The sequence below is a fragment of the Elephantulus edwardii genome, unplaced genomic scaffold (assembly GCF_000299155.1).
Source record: "Elephantulus edwardii isolate Elephantulus edwardi_28Jun2011 unplaced genomic scaffold, EleEdw1.0 scaffold00151, whole genome shotgun sequence".
In the NCBI taxonomy this organism is placed as follows: domain Eukaryota; kingdom Metazoa; phylum Chordata; class Mammalia; order Macroscelidea; family Macroscelididae; genus Elephantulus; species Elephantulus edwardii.
Genome location: NW_006399901.1, coordinates 1749012 through 1771480, shown reverse-complemented (window position 1 = coordinate 1771480; position 22469 = coordinate 1749012). Strand labels below are relative to the sequence as shown.

Here is a 22469-nt window from a genome sequence, read left to right as displayed (position 1 = left end):
GACATTTATTGATTAATCCATTCACATTGATGACTAATAAAGGCTGAAAGGGTTACAAGTTAATAGCAAAAGTACTTCTAAAAAGATTCCCTGTTAATTTTCTGTCTCTGACTTTGTATAACCTATACCGTTATTTTTATTGTTACCATTAACTGTATTGTTCATGGAAGTATGCTAGTTAGAATATTCCCATTTTGTTTCAGTCCTGCTTGACTTCATGATTCTATATTTTGTTTTAAAATGTTGTGGCTTAAGGGGAAAACATTGGAATTTGCCTATTGCCAATTTAGCGTGACCATAATTGGCTCCATTTTATGGATTATGGTGAACTGAAGATTCCTGCGAATGGCACTTTTTCTAGCCTGTCTTTTTCCAAGTCACTGATAGCAATTTTCCATATCTGAAAATGCTTTTAGATTTCTGCAACAAGTCCATATGGAACAAAATATGCTTCAAGTGGACTGTTCTCTGCAACAGGTCCATATGGAATAGAATATACTTCAAGTGGACTGTTTTCACTTAAAAACCAATGAAATACACTTGAGCCTCATTTTTCTTGCCTGCAGTTGGTTTGGCACCATTGAACTCAGTTACTTTCTTGCTTTTATGGATAAATTAATTGATGTTTTTTTTTCATGTCAGACAGGTAATGTGCCGACATCGTAACAAGGTTTAAGGGAGGCACATGTCATACAAAAGTATGAATACCCAGTCATCACACTTACGAACTGAAAAAGGATCTTAACTGAAAATTGAACTTGTGTGACTTTAGGTGATAGCTTGAGTTGAAATAGGTGCCTTGACTTCCTTTTAAAGTTAGCGAGGATAAGATTACACGTTCATGGGTCAATCTGCTGGCAGAGTGAATATACCAAGAGACCTACTTTTTCCTCCCACAAGTTTCATGGCAGATTATTGTCCTTTTTTTCTTACTGTTAAGTGAGGATGAAGAGTAGAGAAGTTAGAAAACATCATTTTACATTGGAAATAAAATATATTAAGAGAAATACGTATCTGAATAATTTCTTAGTAATACTACATCTCTGTGTTCATTGTGAGGGCATTATTATAAAACACGTATCTAGTCTCTGATTATCTTGAAATAATTTGATGCCCCAGAAGTATTTCACAAATACATAGGGGAAAATTGTGTTACCAAGTGTATATAAACTTATTGTATGATTGCCTGAAAACAAACTGCATAGCATCCATTTGAATGGTTATTTTGTATTCATTCTCATTTGGGCCTTGATTTTTGCTTATTTGTTTTAATTTTTACAGAGATGCTGATGCCACCAGAATAGATATTTATGCAGGTAAGTCAGATTTCAGTCTTTCCTTTGAATGCCTAATTCCTTTGATCTAAGGAGAAATGAGTTGGAAATAACTAGAACTGATTTCTAGAGCCTGGGGAGAGGCACCCTTTCTTTAGGTCCTATGTAGAAACAGAGCAGCCTAATGAGGTGTGTAGAACATTGGTGTGAAGGAATAAGAGTGTTCAAATCTATATAAACTTCCCCCAGGAGATTGATAAGGGTGACAGATTGAGTAGAGTGGTGAAGAGTAAACTGTAAGACACCAGTCATGTTCTCGTAGGAGTCAGCGGGTGACCCAATTTGCAGCCAAGGTAGGAGATCTCTTTGGAAGTCCTTTTCTCCTTCTGTCACCTTGCTGAGGACCAGTCATAACTGGAGAATTGTGGAAGAGCAGTAGACAGTGGCTGGCTTTGTTGACTCTGAGATTTGCAGAGAAGATATTCTCAACAAGAGAGAGTTCCATGTCAGGCAGGGAGTGTGGCTTTGCTTATGTGTAAAAGATATTTATAGCCTCAAGTGTTTTGCTTATTTAATTAACTTATTTAAGAGTAAGATCTTTATCATTCTCTCCTCTTAGGGTGGGCACATTATTCTTAAACATTATCATTTCATTTACTTCTTAAAAAATTTAATAGCTTACTTACATCATTGCATGTTGAGAATTTGTATCACCACCATTTTTAGTCATTTAAATGCTGAAAATAGAGAAACACAATAGCGCAGGACAGCTTTGAAATTCCATTTGACTGAGATGACCTGCTTTTCTGACAACATTTCTGAAGCATTCTGAAAGTTTTGCAGTCATATTTTGGATCACATTGATAAGCTCCTGAGGTGATTAACACATTGCCGCAAATGATGGCTATAGTGGAAAAAAAATGTGTTTCTAAGCGCGGACATCAGTTTAAAAGTTTGCAGCAACATGTTGTGGGTATAGACAGTTACCAAGTAATCCTTCATAGCCCACTTGCTAAATGTGAATAAGCACATAAGTAAGGATAAATTCTTGGACACTAACATGTAATTCCTCCAGGTCTGAGGAATTCTCCCCACCTGGAATCCTCTTTACTTTGGAGCATAGAAAATATTCGGTATGGCTTCTGTTTGAAAAGCTTTGCCAAAGTGCTATAAATAGGGTTTCTTTTCTTTTTAGCGGAAAGAAATAGAAAACAAGGAACAGCAACTTTCTGTAAACTTACTTTAAAAATCACAATAAAATAATTATATATATATATAAAGACTGCCCCAGAGCAGTGCTAGACAATAGTTGCCAAAATATTGGAACTGTTAGAGACATGTTTCCCAAGCCACGATTTTGCATCTTCCATATCATGTAAATCAGGATTACGTATCTTAATGTGTTCTTTACTGGCCAAGGTAAACAGCTCCCTCTGACAGAAAGGTGGCCATCTTAACAGTTAAACAGATGACAGACCCACAAAGTGACCTCTACTCCAGATGAAGGGAGCTCTGGTGACCTAGTGGTAAGGAATTGTACTGGCAGTCCAAAAGTATACAGTTCAAATCCACCAGATGCTCCACTGGAGAAAAAAGAGCAGTCTCCTTTTATGTGATTAACTGCCTCTAAAAACCAGCTGGGTCAGTTCTGATTTGATGTTACAAAATAACAACACTCCAGATGACATTGGAGGGATAAGTCATAGTACTTAAGTCTACTTAGGAGAACTTTCTTTAAAAACCTCATTTCTGGATGAGCTCTGGTGGCTTAGTGGCAAGAAGCTGCACTACAGTCCCAGAGGTGCACAGTTCAAATCGACCAGATGCTGTGCTGGAGAAGGAGGAACAATCTCCTCCTGTACCAGTCAGATCCGATTTGACGATACACACACAAATAATAAAAAAATTACTAAAAAATTTAAAAAAACCCCAAACCTCATTTCTGGCCCTCTCAGCCTCACTTTGGTGGGAAAATTTCAGTTCTTGATACTCAGAAAGCAGCAGAACAGTTGGATTTTCATTTAAAAGACCCAGTATGTGTATTCTGTGTTCAGTACAGAAATACTAGGGCTCAAAGGGAAAGCCTCAGGGAGTCAGATTGAGCCTTTACTCAGAAAACTTGTCTCTTAATTGGAGAGATAGTTAACATTCTAGAGACGATTAGGGAGCAGTAACTAGATCTTGAGGGAACCTTCAAGGCCGTTAAGGATTAAATGGAATGGTAGAAGCACTAAATACCCAAGCATTGTAGAAAAAAGACTTGACTGACATCCAGGGTAGGAACTTTAAAATTTTCTGGCTGTGTGCATTACGGACATGTTCAACACGAGGGAGAAGTGCTACCTCTTTTTACAAGTAGTAAAAAAGGATTAGTAGTAATAGAAAATTCTTACTACTAATGTATTTGGGGCAAGTATTTTTCTATTACTCTTAATGAAACATGAAAATCTTTAAAAAACAACTTTGAAAAACAGCATCTTTGAACTGGAAGGCGATTCCCAGACCCACCATGAAGTGATGATCATTGCTAACCACGTACTACAAGTCCTAATGTAAGAAACAACTCCTTAGGTAGTGGTCAGAGAATGCCAGTAATGCAATCCTTACTGATTTTTCAGATGTTCTTGACTTGTCAATGTCTAGATCCTAAACTTTGGTCGTGTTGCCAGGAGGGACGGGTCCTTGGAGAGGGACATCATGCTTGGGAGGGTGGAGGGACAGCGCAGGAGGGGAAGACCCTCTATGAGATGGATTGATTCTCGGTGACTGGGGTAATCTGGATGGGCGTGTCAGAGGCAGTGCAGTTGGTGCAGGATAGAGCAGGGTTTAGGGCTGTTGTGCATAGGTTTGCTATGAGTCACAAACGACTCGACGGCACATAACAACAAAGCAGAGACATTTTACAAGGAGAGACAGGTCTTTGGAGAGGGACATCATGCTGGGTAGAGTAGAGGGACAACGCAGGAGGGGAAGACCCTCTATGAGGTGGATTGATTCAGTGACTGGGGTAATCGGGATGAGTGTGTCAGAGGCAGTGCGGTTGGCACAGGATAGGCAGGGTTTAGGGCTGTTGTACACAGGGTCGCTATGAGTCGCAAATGACTCGACTGCGCATAACAACAACAAAGCAGAGGAACTATGCACATTTCATGATTGGCATACAGCAGATGATCTCAGCTAGGTTTAGAATACTCTGACCAGCCTCTTTTTTTTACCAGCTCTTAATTTCCTTGTGACACTTTGCTTCTTCCAGAAGGAAACTTTGATGTCTTTTGCCCTTGATCTGCTCATTGTTTCTCATTTAAATTCTCTGGTGTGTGAAAGTTCTATGATGACAAATTTTTCTTTATGCAAGTAGTAGTTCCAGGAAGATCTTTGCCCTTGAACTTTCATGACCTACTTGTTAATTTATGTTTTGGTAATTAAATTGCTTCTGAACACTGAGTTCAAGATAGTTGAAAATGTCTATGGTTTGGGGCCTTTCTGAAATGTTAGGTGCCATAAAGTCTTCTACTCAGTGCTACCCTATGAACAGCAGATCTGAACCTTGCCATGTCTGTACCATCCTCACTATCTTTGATATGTTGAACCCATTGTTACAGTCACTGTATCTTGTTTAGGATCTTACTCTCTTTATCTGACCCTCACCTTTCCCAGCATGTTATCTTTTTCCAAGAACTGACCTATCCTGACAACATACCTGAAGTATGTGAGGAAGTTGAACTATCCTTTAAGAAGCAGCCTAGTTCCTGCTTTCCCAAGACAAATCTATTTGTTCTTTGGCTGTCCATGAGATTGTCAGTACTCTTCTTCATGAGATAGTACTCTTCTCCAGTATCACAGCTCAAAGGCATTCGTTCTTCTGTCATTCTTACTCATTGTCCAACTTTGAGATGCAAAGCAAGTTATTAAAAAGACTTTGGCTTGGGTCAAGCATACCTAACTGACATCTTTGCTCTCTAGCTCTTTCGAAAAGTCCTTGACAAAAGATTTTCCCAGTGCAGCACATCTTGATTTCTTGGCTGTTGTTCCCATGGGTATTGATTTATTATCCAAATAATATTAAATTGTTGACAAGTTTAGTGTTTTCTCCATCCTGATGTTGTCTGGGCTGGTTAAATAGTGAGGATTTTTGGAATTACTTTTTTTGTGTGGAGATGTCACCCATATTGAAGGCTTGGAGTCGTTGATCCTTTTCAGCAAGTGTTTTAGGATTTTCACACACCAGAGAATTTAAATGAGATACGGTGAGCAGATCAAGGGCAAAAGACATCAAAGTTTCCTTCTGGAAGAAGCAAACTTTAAGGTTGTGTTATCTTCATAAGGAAGGTTGTTGATGAGTCTTCTCCAATTCTTATACCACATTATTCTTCATAGAATGATTCACTCAACAAACATAAGATTATGTAGGTATGAAGAAAGACTACAACCCTGACAATATACTTCCTGATTTAAACCATTATTCCTTATTCTGTTCAGACAATAGTCTCTTGGACTAGGTATAGGTTTCGTATAAATACAATTAAGTGCTCTGGGATTCGCATTCTTTTCTCAGTGCTATCCATAATTCGTAATGATCCACATAGTCAGATGCCTTTGCTTAGTCAGTAAAACACAAATAAACATCTTCCTGATATTTTCTGCTTTTAACCAAGGTCCATCTGATATCAGCAATGTTATCTCTTATTCCCTCTTCTGAATCCAACTTGAATTTCTGGCTCTTCCTTGTTGTTGTATTGGTTATTTTAGAAATAATCTTCAGTAAGACTTTACTTGTGATAATGTTGTTAAGTGTGGTCGAGTCATAGGTGACTCATTGAGGCCCTATGAACGAAAGACCTGCACACTTGTATAACTTTCATCCTTTTCCAGGTTCATAGGGTTTCCAGAAGCAAGCTATTTTGGAAGTGGATGACACTCCTGCTTCCAAGCTTGTTTTAATTGGGGAGCTCCACCAAATAATGATATTATTTAATAATTCCCATAGTCTGTTGGGTAACCATGTGATAATAATGATACTATTTAATAATTCCCATAGTCTGTTGGGTAACCATTAAATGTGATAATCATGATATTATTTAATAATTCCCATAGTCTGTTGGGTCACTTTTTTTGAGAATGAGCGGCCCACTATGAACGAAAGACCTGCACGCTTGTATAACTTTCATCCTTTTTCCAGGTTCATAGGGTTTCCAAGTGCAATTGTCCAACAAAGGCAGCATTTGTTTGGTAAAATACCTCAGTATTCTATCAGTTCTTAAGACTTCATTTTTTCCAGTGCTTTCTGTGCAGCTTGAATTTCTTCCTTCATCAGCATTCATTTTTTATCATATTCTACTTCTGGAAATATTTCAGTGTTGACCAGTTCTCTGTTTTGAGAAAGAACTCTGTATTCATTCCATCTTCTTTTGATGCTTTATGCATCATTCAAGCCTGGTGTTGCAAAATCTTAATTCTTTAGATTTTTTAGTTCTTTCAGCTTGAGAAATGCCAAGTATATTGTTTCCTTTCGATTTTCTTATTCTGGCTCTTTGCACATTTTTATAAAGCTTGTCAAACTGTTCTTTGAAATATCTTAATTTCTTTTGCACCCTATTTCTTCCCTTTGTTTTGGCCTGGCTGCATTCTGGTACAGTTTTCCATCTCTGTTCACATCCGATGTTTTGGTCTTTGCTTTCTCTGTGTGCCTTTGTGATGACTTTATGCTTTCCTCAGAACATTTTAAATCATGTTGACTAGTCCATTTAACAGAAGGCAGTTTTGCAAACAAATGGTGCAACCACTATGGAAGGCACTACGGCGCTTTCTCAAAAAGCTGCAAGTAGAAATACCATTTGATCCAGCAATTCCACTACTGAGAATATACCCTAAAGAAACCATAACCACCAACCAAGCAGATATATGCACACCCATGTTTATTGCTGTTTTGTTCACAATAGCAAAGAGTTGGAGACAACCTAAGTGCCCATCAACAAACAAATAGAAGCTATTGTATATTCACACAGTGGAATACTATATTTCTTTGAAAAAATAACTTATGAAATATACAAAATGGATGACCCTGGAGGACATTATGCTGAGTGAAATATCTCAGTCACAAAAGGACAAATACTGCATAGTGCCCCTGTTATAAAATGGGACTGACATTGGGAGTTGGGGGGGGGAGAGACTGAGAAAGATGGGATAAATTATATATACTGCATTGAAACAGATGATGGAGAGAACTGTTTAAAAAGGAGTCCAGAATGAAGGCTGCATAGTGGGGTGCACTTGGGGGGGTATTGTATAATAATGAAAGAATTTGACTTTTCAAAGAGAAGAGTGAACTGGGGGGAGGAGTGGGCAAGGAGAAAAGTACAACAATGAATGAATGGAAATCCAAAGTCTCTGTAAAGTTTCATTAAAATTAGTTAAAATAATAAAAAAGAAGGCAGTTTTGACTCACTTGAGTCTTTAGCCTGTGGGTAGGACCAAGGCTTTTTAATTCAAAATCTCAGCTTAGATAGTTTACAGAGTTAGTGAACTGCATTGTGGAGGGGGTCTGAAAAATATTCTCAATTAGGAAGCAGGCTCCAAAGCAGTATTGAGCTTGTCTCAGCACTACTTTGCACAGACCACTTTTTTTCACCCCTGTGAAGTGTTTATATAGTAGTTCTGTTGGTGATGGTGGTGTCTTGCTTGACTAGTATGGAGCATTAGTGGTGGCTCCTCTTACTTCTGTCTGTTTCCTCCTCTTTATGTCTGTAATCTGATTTCAGCACTAGTGCACTTCTTTATATCCCCATTGTTGGACCAATCTCTACCTTGGAGATTATAGTAAATAGCCCCTGCTTTGTTTGGGAATCCCATCCTTAGTGCCCATGGCCTGCTTGGATTCAGGTTACTTTAAGTGACTGCTTGGTGTTGTAGAAGACAGTTCCTGAAAGAAAACCATTCTTTGCTGATGGGAACCACAATGTGAGTCTGTTGTGGTCCTTCACTTTAGGCCAGGAAGCCCTGCCATGGTGCCGTGTGTCTTGATAAAGAAATAATTATGCCTGTTGTTACTCAGTGAGATCAAATGGGAACCAGAGAGCTATCACTGGACTAAGGGCTGTTGCCTCCCTCCTGGACTGAAGAGCCATTTTCAGGGACCCACAGCAAACAAAGGATACAATGATGAATACAAGAACTCTCAGAAAATGACATTTAGCCTGAGGGTAGTCACATGTGGAGGGAGCTCCTGGTGGCTTAGTGGTTAAGGAATTGTCCTAATTGTCCTACTAATTCAAAGGTAGATGGTTTAAATCCACCAGTCCTCCATGAGAGAAAGATGGGCAGTCTCCTCATCTGAGATTAGCTGTGGGTCAATTCTGAATCAGTGGTATTCAGCCACAACTGTCACATCTTTAAAGGGTACCCCAGACTTACTTGCATAGGAAGTCTCTCTTGAGTTTGAGCTGTGTTGATAAACTATAGTGTATTTGAACAGTTTGGTGGGGCAGGGGAGCAAGTGTTCATGGGAGAGGTTATAGGCAATAATCCAGATGCTTAGAAGCAAGGGATGACTGTATGTATGAAATACCATCTGCATTTCGTTGGCCTTGGGTGTGTATAATTGCCCAAGCTGGTATTCTGTGCCCATCTTCTAAAGTCTCCTGGGTTTTGTCATGCACAGGAGCTTTATGAGCTCTCCATCCACAAGGGCCCTCAGACTAGCTGAGACGTTCAGAGGAGAAGCTAGGTTTACTCTGGCCTTTTTGCATTGATCACACCCTGCTGTCATCCACAGGTTGGCAGTACCAAGTAATGACAGATGTTTCTTTTACAGAAAGGAGAGAGAACCTTCAAGGAGGCTTCATGCTTTGCTTTTTGGATGATGGCGCAGGAATGGATTCGAGTAAGTGATGAGATAGTTATGCTTTTCCGGGGGAGGCTGTAACCATTTTAACAAAACACCATCCCATCCTGTTCTGTAAACATGTTTTTTCTTCTGCCTGCTGTTGTGAATAGAAGACCCACCTGGAGGTCTCTTGCAACATACCAGACTTAATTACCAGAGTATTTGCCGGGTCTTGTCCGAGCATGGGAGATAGAAGCTGAATGGCAACCTGAAGTTCGATTATCTATCATTTAACGTTGTGTTCCCCAGTTTGTACAGTATTTTAGAACTGGAACTGTGGGGCGCTCCCCCAACCTTATTACCATTTTCTGCAGGCATGAGACACATTAAGATTCTTAGGCCAGGCACAGGTTGCCTCCATTTGCCCTTGTGGTTGGGCATTTCCTTGTAGAACGGTTTTTAGTAGAGACACAGCCCTTCTTGGGCTCATGGCATGTCTGTAAACATGAAGAAACTAGGAAAGAAATTCAGACCTCATTTTGTCACCTCCCCACCCTAGATGATGCTGCCAGTGTGATTCAGTTTGGAAAATCGGCCAAGCGAACACCTGAGTCCACCCAGATCGGGCAGTATGGGAATGGGTTAAAATCGTAAGTATAACATAAGTCTGTTTTAAGACTCAACAAAAATCAAAGGATGAATGCATTCCTTTCTCTGACAAAAATGGCCCTGCTCTTTCCTCTTCTGTAAAACAGGAGTTAAGTAGACAGGACCTGTTAGGGGCCTGTGTACCAGCAGAATTTGCTCAGCGTACGGAAAATGTCAATGTCTAAACCATCTGGGGACTGGGGAAGGCTGAACGTTTCTCCTGGCCCTGACCTCTAGAACTGGGCTTCTGCTCTTGTTGACAATTTTTATTTTTATCTAGTGGTTAAAGATATGAGTGGTTGGAATGTGGGCTAATTAGGGGCCTCCATCCTTCTACACAATAGAAAGTGCTTCACCCCAAGCACCTGTCTCGTGACCTGCTTTGAACCAGGCCCTGAAGATACCATGGTGGCTTAAGGGAGAGCTGAGCCTCACTTCCTTGAGGACATGTTCTCCGTCGCCCTGTAGCAGAGGCCCACCTAAAGTCTTCCAGTCCCTTGGGGCCTCTTTCTGAGCCACTTGTTTAGTGTTTGGAATGTGGTGTTCTGATTTTGAGTGAAGCCCCAAGAGAAAGGTTTCTATTTCTGAAATGCTCCCATCCAGCTGTACATACCTTTGGACGGAATAAGATGTAGTGGAATTGGGAGTTTGTGCAAATGGAATGATGAGTCACATTTCCATTCCCGCTGTAGAAACGTGGTGGTTTGTTGGAAAGTTGGTGGTTTAATTAGTCAGCAGCATGGCTTTGTGCCGCATATGCAGACTGCTTGATGAGGCGGTGGCTACGTGGCACAGAGAATACGCTTCCAATGAAATCAGGACGTGCCTAGACTGGGCTTGTCTCTGAGAGTGGGAACCAAATGCAAATAATAAACACTCACTTTGCCAGGCACTGTGCTATAACCTTGACATGAATAATCTAATTGGATCTCACTGTACCAGGATCAGTCAGGGCTCAGATCCCTTCTTCTCAGCATCACTGTGAATTGTAGTTGAGTTGACACCACCTGAGAACAACAGCTAACCTGCCCTGTGGTGGGGAGCTCTGGTGGCGTAGTCAGTAGGAAGTTGTGCCACTAGCCCAAAGGCAGTGCCACTCTGGTGATACATATCTATCAGCTGTGCTGTTGGGAAAAGACAGGTATTCTCCTTAGGCATTTCCTGGCCTCTGAGTCAGTTCTAGTTTGATGACAGTGAGCGAATGAGTGACTTACTACGTTATAGTATCAGTTGTTACAAGTCATGGTTGACTCAGTGGTATCTAATGAGCTCCAGTGGCATAGTCCATAGTGCTGCTAAACCAGAGACTGGGCATCTTCAGGAGTTGAGAACCACCAGCAGTCTCCTGCCATTGCTATTTACAGCTTCAGAAACCCAGCAGAAGGTCGCTGTGATTCAGAGCTGCTAAGTAGAAGGCCAGCGTTCTAATCCACCAGCCATTCTGCAGGATAAGGATGAGGCAGATTTGTTTCTGTTAAGGTTTATAACCCAGTGTACAGGAGACTTGATGGCAGTGCATATGTGTTTTTTTGTTTGTAGTCCTATAGAAGGATCCCTGGTGGGGCAGCAGTTGAGCAGTTGACTGCTGATCAAAAGATTGATGATCTAGACACACCCAGCAGCTTTGGGAGACCTGACAGCTGCCTCCTTAAAGGTTCCACCTTAGGAAACCGGTAGGCCAGTTCTATCTCATGAGCTGAGTCAGGACTGACTGAGGGCACCTAACAACAGTATCTCTTTGGAGGACATGAGTGGCTCAGTGACAGAATCCTAGCCTTCCATGCTTGAGACCTGGGTTTGATTCCCACCAGTGCAGCCACCAGACATTATCAGATGTGCTACTGTGGTACTGAATGTTTGTGCTGAAGCTTCCATCCAGGCTAAGGATTGGCTGTCGACTTCCAAAGTCAGCCCGTGAAAACCCTGACGATGACAGCAGTCAGTGGACAACTGCGTGTTAAGTTCTGTTGGATACGTGGTGCCAGAGTCAGGGCTCAGTTTGACAGCAGCTGGCCTAGTGGGTCCAGACTTGAGCTGGCAACTCAAAGGAAAGAGGTTTGAATCCATAAGCTCTTTGTTGAGAGGAAATTGAGCAAGTTCCTGTGAGATTTATAACCTCTGAAAATCTGCTGGAGGGTCAGCCATAACCTGGTTCCAACTAGACTGCAATCAGTTGTTGAGTCAATGTTATAACAACTAACTTTGCTTTACCTGCATTGCTGCCCACCTTGTTGCCAGTTCTGTGGTCTTGGGCAGAGCCCTCTTAACCTCCTTGTATGTTTCCTCATCTAAACAGTGAGGTTCTCTTAGAGAGTTAGGTTCGGGCACAAGTGAAAAGTGACTCTTGACGTTGGGGTGTACTGAAGTTTGGATTGTTAGCGTATTTTAAAACCACTCTCCTCAAGAGCCATGTGAGAGTTAGAGCTATCTAGTGTGCCCAGTAGACAGTGTATTCATTTTGAACCAACCGCGATATGGAAAGGGATTCCAGGAGAAAGTGCTTTGTGGTAAAAAGAGCTTTGAAAAGTGAGAAAGCCAACAGAAAGGTGGTGGCTTTGGATTTTTTACTATTTTTGCCTTGAGATCCTGGATCAAAGACAGGAGAAAGAAGCATAAAGTGAGAGGTTTTTACCAAATTAGGGCAAAACCAAACTTGACTAGAAGGCAGGGTCATTCGCATCATCTGCAAGGAGAAAGAAGGGAGTCATAAGTCAGGGCAGGGAATTGGAAAAGAAGAAACAGGACTTGGCAGCCACTGGTATTTGTGGATAATGCCCCGGGCATTTTCCTGAGCAGGGTGGAAATGGGGCCTAGTATTCGTTTGTGTGTTTGGCATGCCAGCCTGCTTTGTGTTTGCATGTGGAAGAGGGTTTCCTGCCTCCTTCCTCTCCCTGGGGCATTAGGAACACTAATGAGATAATAACCATAATGCCCCAGAAGCTACTTGGGCCGGAGGAGCTCACCAGCTTCCGTGTTGAGTGGGCAAACCTCCGAGAGGAGCCTCACACATCTGTTCTGCTCCAAGTTGCTGGGAAAAGGCCTGTCCTCGCCTGCTCTTTGGTGGTTTGCACTGGCCAAACAGGAAGGAGGACATTGATTCCATTCAGTTTTGTCTCATGGAAGGCAGCCTCAAGGCATGGTTCCCAGAAACTATCATGTGGTTGCATCCAGATGCCTGTGTCATAATGAGCTCGTGAGGGCAAAAACAGTTCGGAGACTGAAGATTACTGGAGTGACTGGATGTGAGCCAGTTACGCTGCTGTTGCAAGCCTTCAAGTTGGTTCCAATTCCACAGCTGCGTAGAATGGAGTAGAGCTATCACAGGGCTTTCCAAAGGTGGGATCCTTAGGGAAGCAGATTACCACATCTTTCTCTTGTGGAGCAGCTGATGGATTTGAACCACCAACTTTTGGTAGCAGCTAAGCACTTAAACCACAGTCGTTGTTAGGTTCCATCAAGTTGAATACAACTCAGAGTGATCCTATGAATAACAGATCTGACCCTGTTTGTCCTGTGCCGGCCTCACAATATCTGACACACTCAAGCCCATTGCTGTAGTCACCGTGTCAGTCTGCTTGGTTGAGTGTCTTCCTCTCTTTTGCTGTCCCTCCACATTTTCAAGCATGATGTCCCTCTCCAAGCAATAGTATAGACCTCTTTGAATCCTGTAGTCAAGAAATTATATTTTATATGGATGACTGAACCTTGGGTTCATATAGTCTTGAGGATTTCTGATGGTGTATTATTAGATGAGTGGGTAGGAGGGGAATTTGCATCTGTAAGAGTATAGGGTGAGAATTGGATTTGGTTAGCATGGAAGATTGACATATTAAAGATAGTAGCTATTGTAATGACATCTGATCACTAGATAGGCCACTCGCTGCTGTGAGGCTAGCAGCTAGGATGACCCCAGAAATCACAGACTGGAGGGTTGGTTACTTATTAGCAGTACAGCAGCTGGTTGAGAATGAGACTAACCTGGGGTTGGCGGTCAGACCTGAGCCCTAGAAGGTGGTTTGAGGGCCTGGGGTACTGTAGTGAAGAAAGTGAAAGGGAAGCGTTCATGGATTGCAGGCCAGCGAAAGGGGCACAGGTAGATAAGAAAGTAGGGAGAGAAATGTTGTGAAACTCAGTCAAAGGTCCTGAAACTTTAGGGGAGTCTACAAAAGACATCAGTCAGCCAATATCCAGAAGGCGATTTTTCACTCTTACAGGTGAACTTTTTGTGCCTATATTTTTTGGTGGTTGCTGTTTTTACTTTTCTTTTTTTGTGCTTACATTTTTAAATAACCTATTTTTACCTCCCTTTCAGGGGCTCGATGCGCATTGGAAAGGATTTTATCCTCTTCACCAAGAAGGACAACACGATGACCTGCCTTTTCCTGTCTCGCACCTTCCACGAGGAAGAAGGCATTGATGAAGTAGGTCTTACCCTCATGGCTCAAGCCATTGCATCATAAGTCTTCTAGGGCTGCTCGGGCTGTGCCTACAGGATTTGTTTACAGACCTCACGGCTCATTGCGGAACTGAGGCACACACCCCTTTTGGGAGTCAGATGAATTGGTCACAGCATTCAGTTAGGTGTCCTGTGACATAAGAGGAAGTGAAACCTCAAAGCACTTTAAAAAAAAAGCTGATTTGTTCCTGAGAATGAGATGACCGGCGGCAGGAACCAAGAGTTGTATTTGGAGATTTCCTGGGCTCTGCAGCATGAATTCAGGCTGCAAGGCATCTCTGGAGGGTGCTGCAGTACCAGAGGAGTGTTTCAGGCTTTCCTGGGGATGGATGGAGACCACAGCTGGCAGTAATCAAAACAGCAGTATCTTTCCCATTTGGGTGGCAGTTCTAGGAATGTGCTCTGAGCAGTTTTCCTTTTGAGGAAATATGTTGTTCTAATCGCGTATATCAGAAGCCACGAATCACAACACCCACAGGGCATAGGAAGGTAGTGAAGCAGGTGAGTACATAACAGGCATCAGTATAAGCTAGTTGTTCAGTGACACCTGACAGGTGGCCTTTATTGGGAGTGACTGCTACTCAGATCCAGCTCTGATTACTATTACTGTGTTAGCTGTGAAGTCTAAAGAATTTGGAATATTCTGATTTTAAAAGGCTTTGGTAACATACTGTGGTAGCTAAACATACTCAGCTGATTATTTTTATGTCCCTGTGGGGCTCAGATATTTTACCCAGCTGGTTCTTGGGAACTCTTCCTCATTGTGAAGGGAAGAGAGCATGTCGCTTGCTAGACTCAGTTGAGGTTCTTAGCACCCTCACGTCCAAGAATTGGAGTTCAGAGCTGGAGAGAAGAGAGTGTTTAATGAGTAGAAAGAGATGTCTGAAGGCCCCAAGGGTAGAGTGAGGGGTGTGTTAAAGGGTAAAGGGGTGTGCTACCTTTGAGTAGCAAGATTAGAGGTAGTGTCAGAGTGGGCATATTGAGAGGCCCTGGTTATGTGTTATGTGTAACCTGGCTGGTATGTATAGCAGAGAGGTGGAAAGAAATACTCTATTATAGGTAGCCTGATGCTTATAGCTGATAGGAAAAGAGAAAGAGTCTGTCATCTTTTTAGTGTGTAGTATCTGTATATTTGGTGAAGGGTAAAGGGAACATGAGCCTCTGGCTGGATTCATGGGGCTTACTCTGGCATTTGGGAGACGGTGGATTGTTTGAATCTAGAGAAGAAAGGGAGGGGTCCACTGTGCAGAGAAGGAATGTGACTTGTCAACATTGTACCTTAGTAGTGCTCAGGGCAGTGTAGGCCCCAGGACTTGTGGTAGCAAATGAGTTGAGCTGGCTTGTGAATGTTAAGCAAAGACAGGGACCTAAGGGCCTTGGGCACATAACAGTTAAAGGTTGGAGAGAGAGAAAAGCAGCCAGCGAGACACAGGATTGGCCCAGATGGTGTGAAGGAAACGGGGAGAGTGTGGCAGTGTTGGAACATTCTGCCTGGAGGATAAATACCAAGCGTGAGCGAGTAAGCATGCTCTCCAGTGAAGCCCTCGTCACCAGGGCTGCTGTGGAGAGCAGATAGAGAGGAGGCATAGCTCCCAGAACACAAATGGAGCTTAGTTCCCCTGGCGAAAAAGCTAGGTTGAAATTTTTTTTCCTTACTTGGTGCTAGAAGGTCACTCGGTTGGATTGTGCTCTGATGTGAACTCAGCCAAGATTTCAAAATAGGCTCATTTTCGGCTGGAGAAGAATATACAGACTAGCTTTGGGGTGAATTACCATCAGCACACAGGTTCTTAGAAACCAGGAAAGAGTGTCAGAACCTGTAATAGTTTCTCAACTGACACTAGTTGAAAGACAAGGGTTCCCACAGCTGGGCCATCTGATCTGATTTGAACCTCTGGGGTGCCTCCAGTCTGCAAAAGGAGTCCCTCAGACATTTGAGGCTATCTGGGTACTGGGGAAGGAGCACTTGAAGTCTTTGGAGAAAGTGTAGGTTTTTAAAAACTACTTAGAGAAACTTAAACATTTGAAAAAGTACGTTAAAATTACATGTAAACTTGAGAGAATGATAATAAAGCAGGTTAAAAGAAATGTTATGTGACAGGTTGATGTTTAAAAACCTGTTGGACCAGTCGTAGCCTCATCCTGCCCTTGAAGATGACTTTGGTCATATCATGTATGTTTACATGTTTATATATGTGTGAGTGTACGCATCATTTTACCACCTGTGTGTGCATCCTTAAATAATAGTTTCATTTTGCTTATCTGTTGAATTTTTTAAAAAGTGGATTCATAGGGAGCTCTGGTGGCCTTGTGGCAAGAAGCTGCATTGCAGTCCCAGAGGTATGCAGTTTGAATCCACCAGATGCTCTGCTGGAGAAGGAGGGACAGTCTCCTCCTGTACCAGCCAGATCCAATTTGATGGTACACACACACAAATAATAATAATAATAAAAAAGGATTCATACATGCTTCAATTTTTAATCTGACTTCTTTCGTATAACATTGTGTTTGTGAGATTCATTCTTGTTGTTGCTATGTGCCATCGACCCCACGTACAGTAGTCCTGAAACCTGCTCTATCCTGTGCCAGCCTTACTGTCTCTGACACACCTACCCTCATTATCCCAGTCACTGAATCAATCCATCTCATTGATGGTTGTCCTCTCTCACGCTGTCCCTCCACCCTTCCAAGCATAATGTCCCTCTCCAAGAACTTTTCCCTCTTTGCAACCTGCCCAGAGTATGTCAGATGAAGCCTCACAATACTTTCCTCCACGGAGCAGTCTGATTTCATCCTCTCTAGCATGAATCTGTTTGTTCTCCTGGCAGTCCATGGTATTATTCAATACTCTTTTCCAGCACCACAGCTCAAAGGCATCAATTCTCCTTCTATCAACCCTAGTCATTGTCCAGCTTTCTGACACATAGCAAGCAGTTGCGAAGACTATGGCTTAGATCATGCACACTTTAGTCTCCAGACTGTTGTCGTTGCTCTTCAGTACTCTGGAATGGTCCCTGACTTTCCCAGTGCAATTTGTCTTTTGATTTCCTGGCTGCTGGTACCAAGAGTGTTGATATTAGTCATTTATTCGCTTTTACCGCTCTGCAGTACGCCGTTGTGTAAATGTGCTGTGATTTAGTTTATTTGCTCTGTGGTGGGTATTCAGGTTAATTCCACTTGGGGTGGTTATAGCTGATGTTGCAGTGTTCTTGCCTATACAGTCTGATGGTGCAAGTGTGCAGACATTTCTCCAAGGGTGGAGTAGATTACTGAGCCAAGTAGAATTGTTTAGTTGTAAATCTTTTGTTATTTACAGATTGACTGGACAAGTGTGGCTATGTTTTTCTTTAGTAATTTAAGAGTAGAGTTTTTCTCAAATTAGATGACATTGCATTCAGAGGGAACCACTTTTGCAGAACTGCCAGGCCATAAGCCAGTTTATTCATAAAGGAACTAACATTATATGGCTGAATGTTGGGCAGGGGCACAGGTTAAATCTTGCTAAGGTCCTGAGCACCAGCAAGCCTCTGGCGCCACCAGGCTGAGGTGCTGGGCTTTACCTCACAGCATTACAGAGTGCTCAGGGGAGGAACTAGATACATGTGCATTTTGAGAGAAGGCTGTTGTGGGTCCTCCCTCCCCAGTGTCTGCTTGGGCTTACTCTGCAGGTGATTGTCCCATTGCCCACGTGGAATGCCCAGACCCAGGAGCCTCTCACCGATAATGTGGAGAAGTTTGCTATCGAGACAGAACTCATCTACAAGTACTCCCCCTTCCGCAATGAGGAGGATGTGATGAGCCAGTTCAAGAAGATTCCTGGAGAGAGTGGTAAGCAGCCCCTAGAACCTGGCAGCACCAGTCACCAGTCAGGTGGGGCAGGCCTGTGGACGCCCAGAAGCAGAATGAAAGGAGGCATTTTGTTCCCCAGGAACGCTGGTGATCATTTTCAATCTCAAACTCATGGATAATGGAGAGCCGGAGCTAGACATAATATCAAATCCAAGAGACATCCAGATGGCAGAGACCTCCCCGGAGGGCACGTGAGTTTGGCTGGGAAGGGAAGGCCATCTGCAACTGCAGTTGATTCTCAGAAAATTTCAGGAGTTGATTTCAGGGAGGGGAAAGGAAGAGCTTATTTCCGATTTCTTCTGGGACAGCTAATGACAAATGAGAATGAAGGTCTTCCTGACACGACAACGGTCAGATGAGTAGAAGGCCATCAAATCCTCAGCTGAGCCAGAAGAAAAGAGACATAATCACTTGGTCCAACCCCTTAATTTGATAAAAGAAGCAGCTGAGGCCCAGGGAGGAGGAAAGAAATGGACAGGGTTCCCTAGTGGGTTAGTGATGAGACCTGGTCAAGAACCCTGGCTTAAACAATAACCACCTGTGAAGATGTCTTTGAAGTACCTGTGCTGGGGACCATGAAGTGGGAGAGGTGGCACGCAGGCTGAAGGAGCACACTGTCCAGATGACAAGAGAGACTGGGATATGAGAGGGAGAGATGGAGGGCCTGTAGAGAGGAGTTGAATCTTTAATCAGACCTGTGACAGTCCTCTGTTCTGCTGTTTCTAGGAAGCCAGAGCGGCGCTCATTCCGTGCTTATGCAGCAGTTATGTATATTGATCCCCGGATGAGAATTTTCATTCATGGACACAAAGTACAGACCAAGAGGCTTTCCTGCTGCCTGTACAAACCTAGGTAGGTAACATCTTCTATCTACCATAGGCCTGCCCCTCTCTCTCTCTCTCTCTCTCTCTCTCTCTCTTTGTGCATGGAACTGGCATATAATTGACCCTACAGTGAGTTTTCAGAGGCTTTACATCTCACAGAGATTGCCCATCTTTCCTGTGGATCAGCTGGTGGATTTGAACCACTTACCTTTGAGTTGACAGCACAACTCACTATCTACTGCAGCCCCCTTCCCCTAGGCCCAGGACGTTTAATGATTCATTGTAAGAGGTTTTGACAGTTCCTTACTACATTTGGGTCTCAATTTCCTACAGAACCACCAGTAGGTTCTGAAGAAACGTAGAGGGTGGCAGCTCTGGCTCTGAAGTTGGCTGACTGCATTGTGGGCTAAATGCCTCCAGCATGGAGGGCACCTTGCTTGGTGTAGTGAACTGTTGAGCCCCTTGATTTCAAGGCCAGGGACTTTGGATACTACATAGCACAGGCCCTGGCTTACTATTTATAACTTGTTGCTGCTGTAGGATTAATGAACTTGATGATTACCACTTGGTGACTAGTAAGATCATGACACATGGAGTAAGAAATTGGCTCTTTCTGCTGAAATAACCTTGTGTTTGTCTTTCACCATGAAGGACTAAGGGAGGAGGCAGGAAGGCAAAGTCTTCCTGAGCTTCCTGCGTTGGTTGCCTTGTCCTCCTGCTGCCCAGGCCCTCTAAGGTGGATTTTTCTTCTGCTCTTCAGGATGTACAAGTACACATCAAGCCGTTTCAAGACCCGCGCAGAGCAGGAGGTGAAGAAGGCGGAGCACATGGCTCGGATTGGTAATGCCATCCCATGCAGGAGGAGAACTGGGGGGAGCTGAAGCTAAAGCAGAGATCCAGGAAAAGGTTCCTGGCAACGCCCAGGAGCAAAGTTGCCCTCCCAAATGGTCCAGTTCCTGTGCTCCTTGCATCTCTCTTCATCCAGCCCTCTTGGTGCTTTCTCCTCAGGCCATTTTATGTCTTTTAGTCCATTTATAGGGATTTGTCTAAAACTGTTGCAGCTCTTTGCATGCCCAAAGTGGAAAATCCCACACTCCCCTGGCCTGACTACTTGTGTAGTTGGGTTTCCTGACTCCAGGGCAAAATTTCCTGCCTCTAGTGCTGGTCTGGGCTTCCTCTGGCTACATGATGGATAAAGATGGGCTGGGGGCTTCTTTAGCTTCCAGCCTATGCGGAAGGCTTACCTTGGCATTTGGGGCCTTCTAGAATTCATTTAAAAAGTATAAGAGCATGTGAGGAAGAAATAGTGCATTTTTCTTGGGTTGGTTTTTTTTTTTTTCAATTGGCATCTGCAATCCGGCCTTGCAGGTTCATCTCACTGCTCTTCACAGTTCCTTTCCCACCTTCCCTGGAATAGAGCTAGCCTTTCCCTTGAAAGTGGTCCAACAGGGCAGGAGTTTCCCCAGGACTGCCCTCAGGAATGCCAAGGGTTTTGAGTCTTTGAAGTTTTTATCATGATTTCTTCTGGGTTTTAGCTGAAGAGAAGGCAAGAGAGGCCGAGAGCAAAGCTCGGACTTTGGAAATGCGACTTGGCGGAGACCTCACAAGGGAATCCAGGGTAAGGACTCCTGAACCCAGCCAGCCATTCTTGGGTTTGCCAGCACTCCCCAGGCTGGTCACGACTCTGTCTTAAAGAGAAGAAATGGGACGTTAAGGTGCTTACATAACCACTAGTTTTTAATGAACACCTTTTCTGCCAAAATTTAAGCTAATCATTTCATCATCTCGTCAACCTTAAGAGGTAGATAACCGCCGTGATCATCCCCAGTTTGTGGCTAGAGAAGCTGAGGCATCTAGGGGCTCAGTCCCTGTGCCCTGTGAAGTCAGGCCGGATTCCACTCCCACCTGTTGGCCTACTCCTTACATCAGGAGGTCCACCTAGTGAGTGCAACAGCCGTGATTCAGTCCTAGAGAGGACCTTTTTCTGTTGAAAACTATGGCCAGATTGGTTTTTGTGTATCCATGCTAATGTGAGAATTTTTAGATGAGGATATTGTTTGTCACCTGCTGTGGCCAAGCTCCTCCCTTACTCTGGGTTGTGCCACGTTGGCAGGTGATGCTGCGGCAGGTGCAGAACACAGCCATGACGCTGCGCAGGGAGGCTGATGTCAAGAAGCGGATCAAGGAGGCCAAGCAGCGGTGAGTGCTGGCCTGTACGGTTGTGTGCTCGTGTGCTGACGCTTGACACGTGAGACAAGTACGAGGGCTACCCACCCCCCGGATGCCTTTTTGTTATGAAAACTTCAGAGAGAAAGTCATTGGTGGTGGGATCCCAAATACCCGTCTCTGGAGGAGAGATGGTGGGCTTCTTAGGAAGGGGCAGGGCAGCTGCTGCCTGGGATTCAATATTGTTTATACCCTGCTCATTGGCACCTGCCTTATTTTTGCCTTTCTGATTTTTAAAATGAAGTAAAGCCAATTTCAAATTTGGACTCATACTGTAGATTGTGTTTTGGGACCATCTGTTTCACCTAGAAGGAACTTGTTTCCCCCTGTATCAGTAAAGTATCCCGTGACTCAAACTGGGTTCTGGGGCTTGGATTGCCTGACTGCTTGTTGTTTCCTGCCTTATGCAGGCAGACATTGTGTCAGTCCATCTGCCTTCCAGTGTCCCAGGTTTTATTCATAGTAATCCTTGGATGGTGTCTTCTCTCCCATTTCCATGTTCTCCAGAACATTTGTCCTTTGTAACAGATTAATTTACTGTTACATTAGTGAAATGGAGAGGGAAGGTAAGAAGATAGTCCTGTGTTTATTGGACCTTTATAAAAATTAGCAGCAGCAGCAACATAGTAATTTATTTATGCTTAAATCCACCCTTGTTCTGTTGCTAAAACCTTTTGCTAGGAGATGGTCAGAGCCCAGTGTCCCTGCACAAACACAGATCCCTGTCAGTAGTGAGGGAGGCTGCACGCTGGGTGGACAAGCACGTAGTGTCTGTGTCCTTAGGTTTGCTCAGATATGTCTTCTGCCTTCTTAGAGCACTTAAAGAACCCAAGGAACTGAATTTCATTTTTGGGGTCAATATTGAACATCGGGACTTGGATGGCATGTTTATCTACAACTGTAGCCGGCTGATCAAGATGTATGAGAAAGTGGGCCCACAGTTGGAAGGGGGCATGTGAGTACTGCCCTGGGAATCTCCCGCAGAGGGGATGGTGGCGAGATTTTGAGCCGAAGCGGTGACAGAAGCGTGTCCTGTATCTCCGTTTAGGGCCTGTGGTGGGGTTGTTGGTGTGGTTGACGTGCCCTATCTGGTCCTGGAGCCTACGCACAACAAGCAAGACTTTGCTGATGCGAAAGAGTACCGACACCTCCTGCGGGCCATGGGGGAGCACCTGGCACAGTACTGGAAGGATATCGCCATTGGTAATGGAGCTGGGTGACCTTACTTGCTACCTCCAAGCTTAAGACATTCTTGAGACTGAACTGGGGCGGGAGCAAGGGGTTGTCTCGTTGTTGTTGTTGTTATGTGCTGTCGAGTCGTCTGCGACTCATAGCGACCCTATGTATACAACAGCCCTAAACCCTGCTCT

The 22469-nt window shown here is 43.6% G+C and overlaps 1 protein-coding gene across 1 annotated transcript in view; it reads left to right on the top strand.

The window, feature by feature from the left end:
* Positions 1–22469, top strand: part of MORC2 (MORC family CW-type zinc finger 2) — a 48036-nt gene that overhangs the window by 8682 nt on the left and 16885 nt on the right. Inside the window, exons 3-14 of the mRNA XM_006894797.1 lie at positions 1282–1316; positions 9085–9153; positions 9656–9746; positions 14057–14165; positions 17869–18028; positions 18129–18240; positions 18776–18901; positions 19634–19713; positions 20409–20491; positions 20987–21072; positions 21914–22054; positions 22148–22302. Of these exons, the coding sequence (XP_006894859.1) occupies positions 1282–1316; positions 9085–9153; positions 9656–9746; positions 14057–14165; positions 17869–18028; positions 18129–18240; positions 18776–18901; positions 19634–19713; positions 20409–20491; positions 20987–21072; positions 21914–22054; positions 22148–22302 (1247 nt within the window). The remainder of the gene's footprint in view (positions 1–1281; positions 1317–9084; positions 9154–9655; positions 9747–14056; positions 14166–17868; positions 18029–18128; positions 18241–18775; positions 18902–19633; positions 19714–20408; positions 20492–20986; positions 21073–21913; positions 22055–22147; positions 22303–22469) is intronic.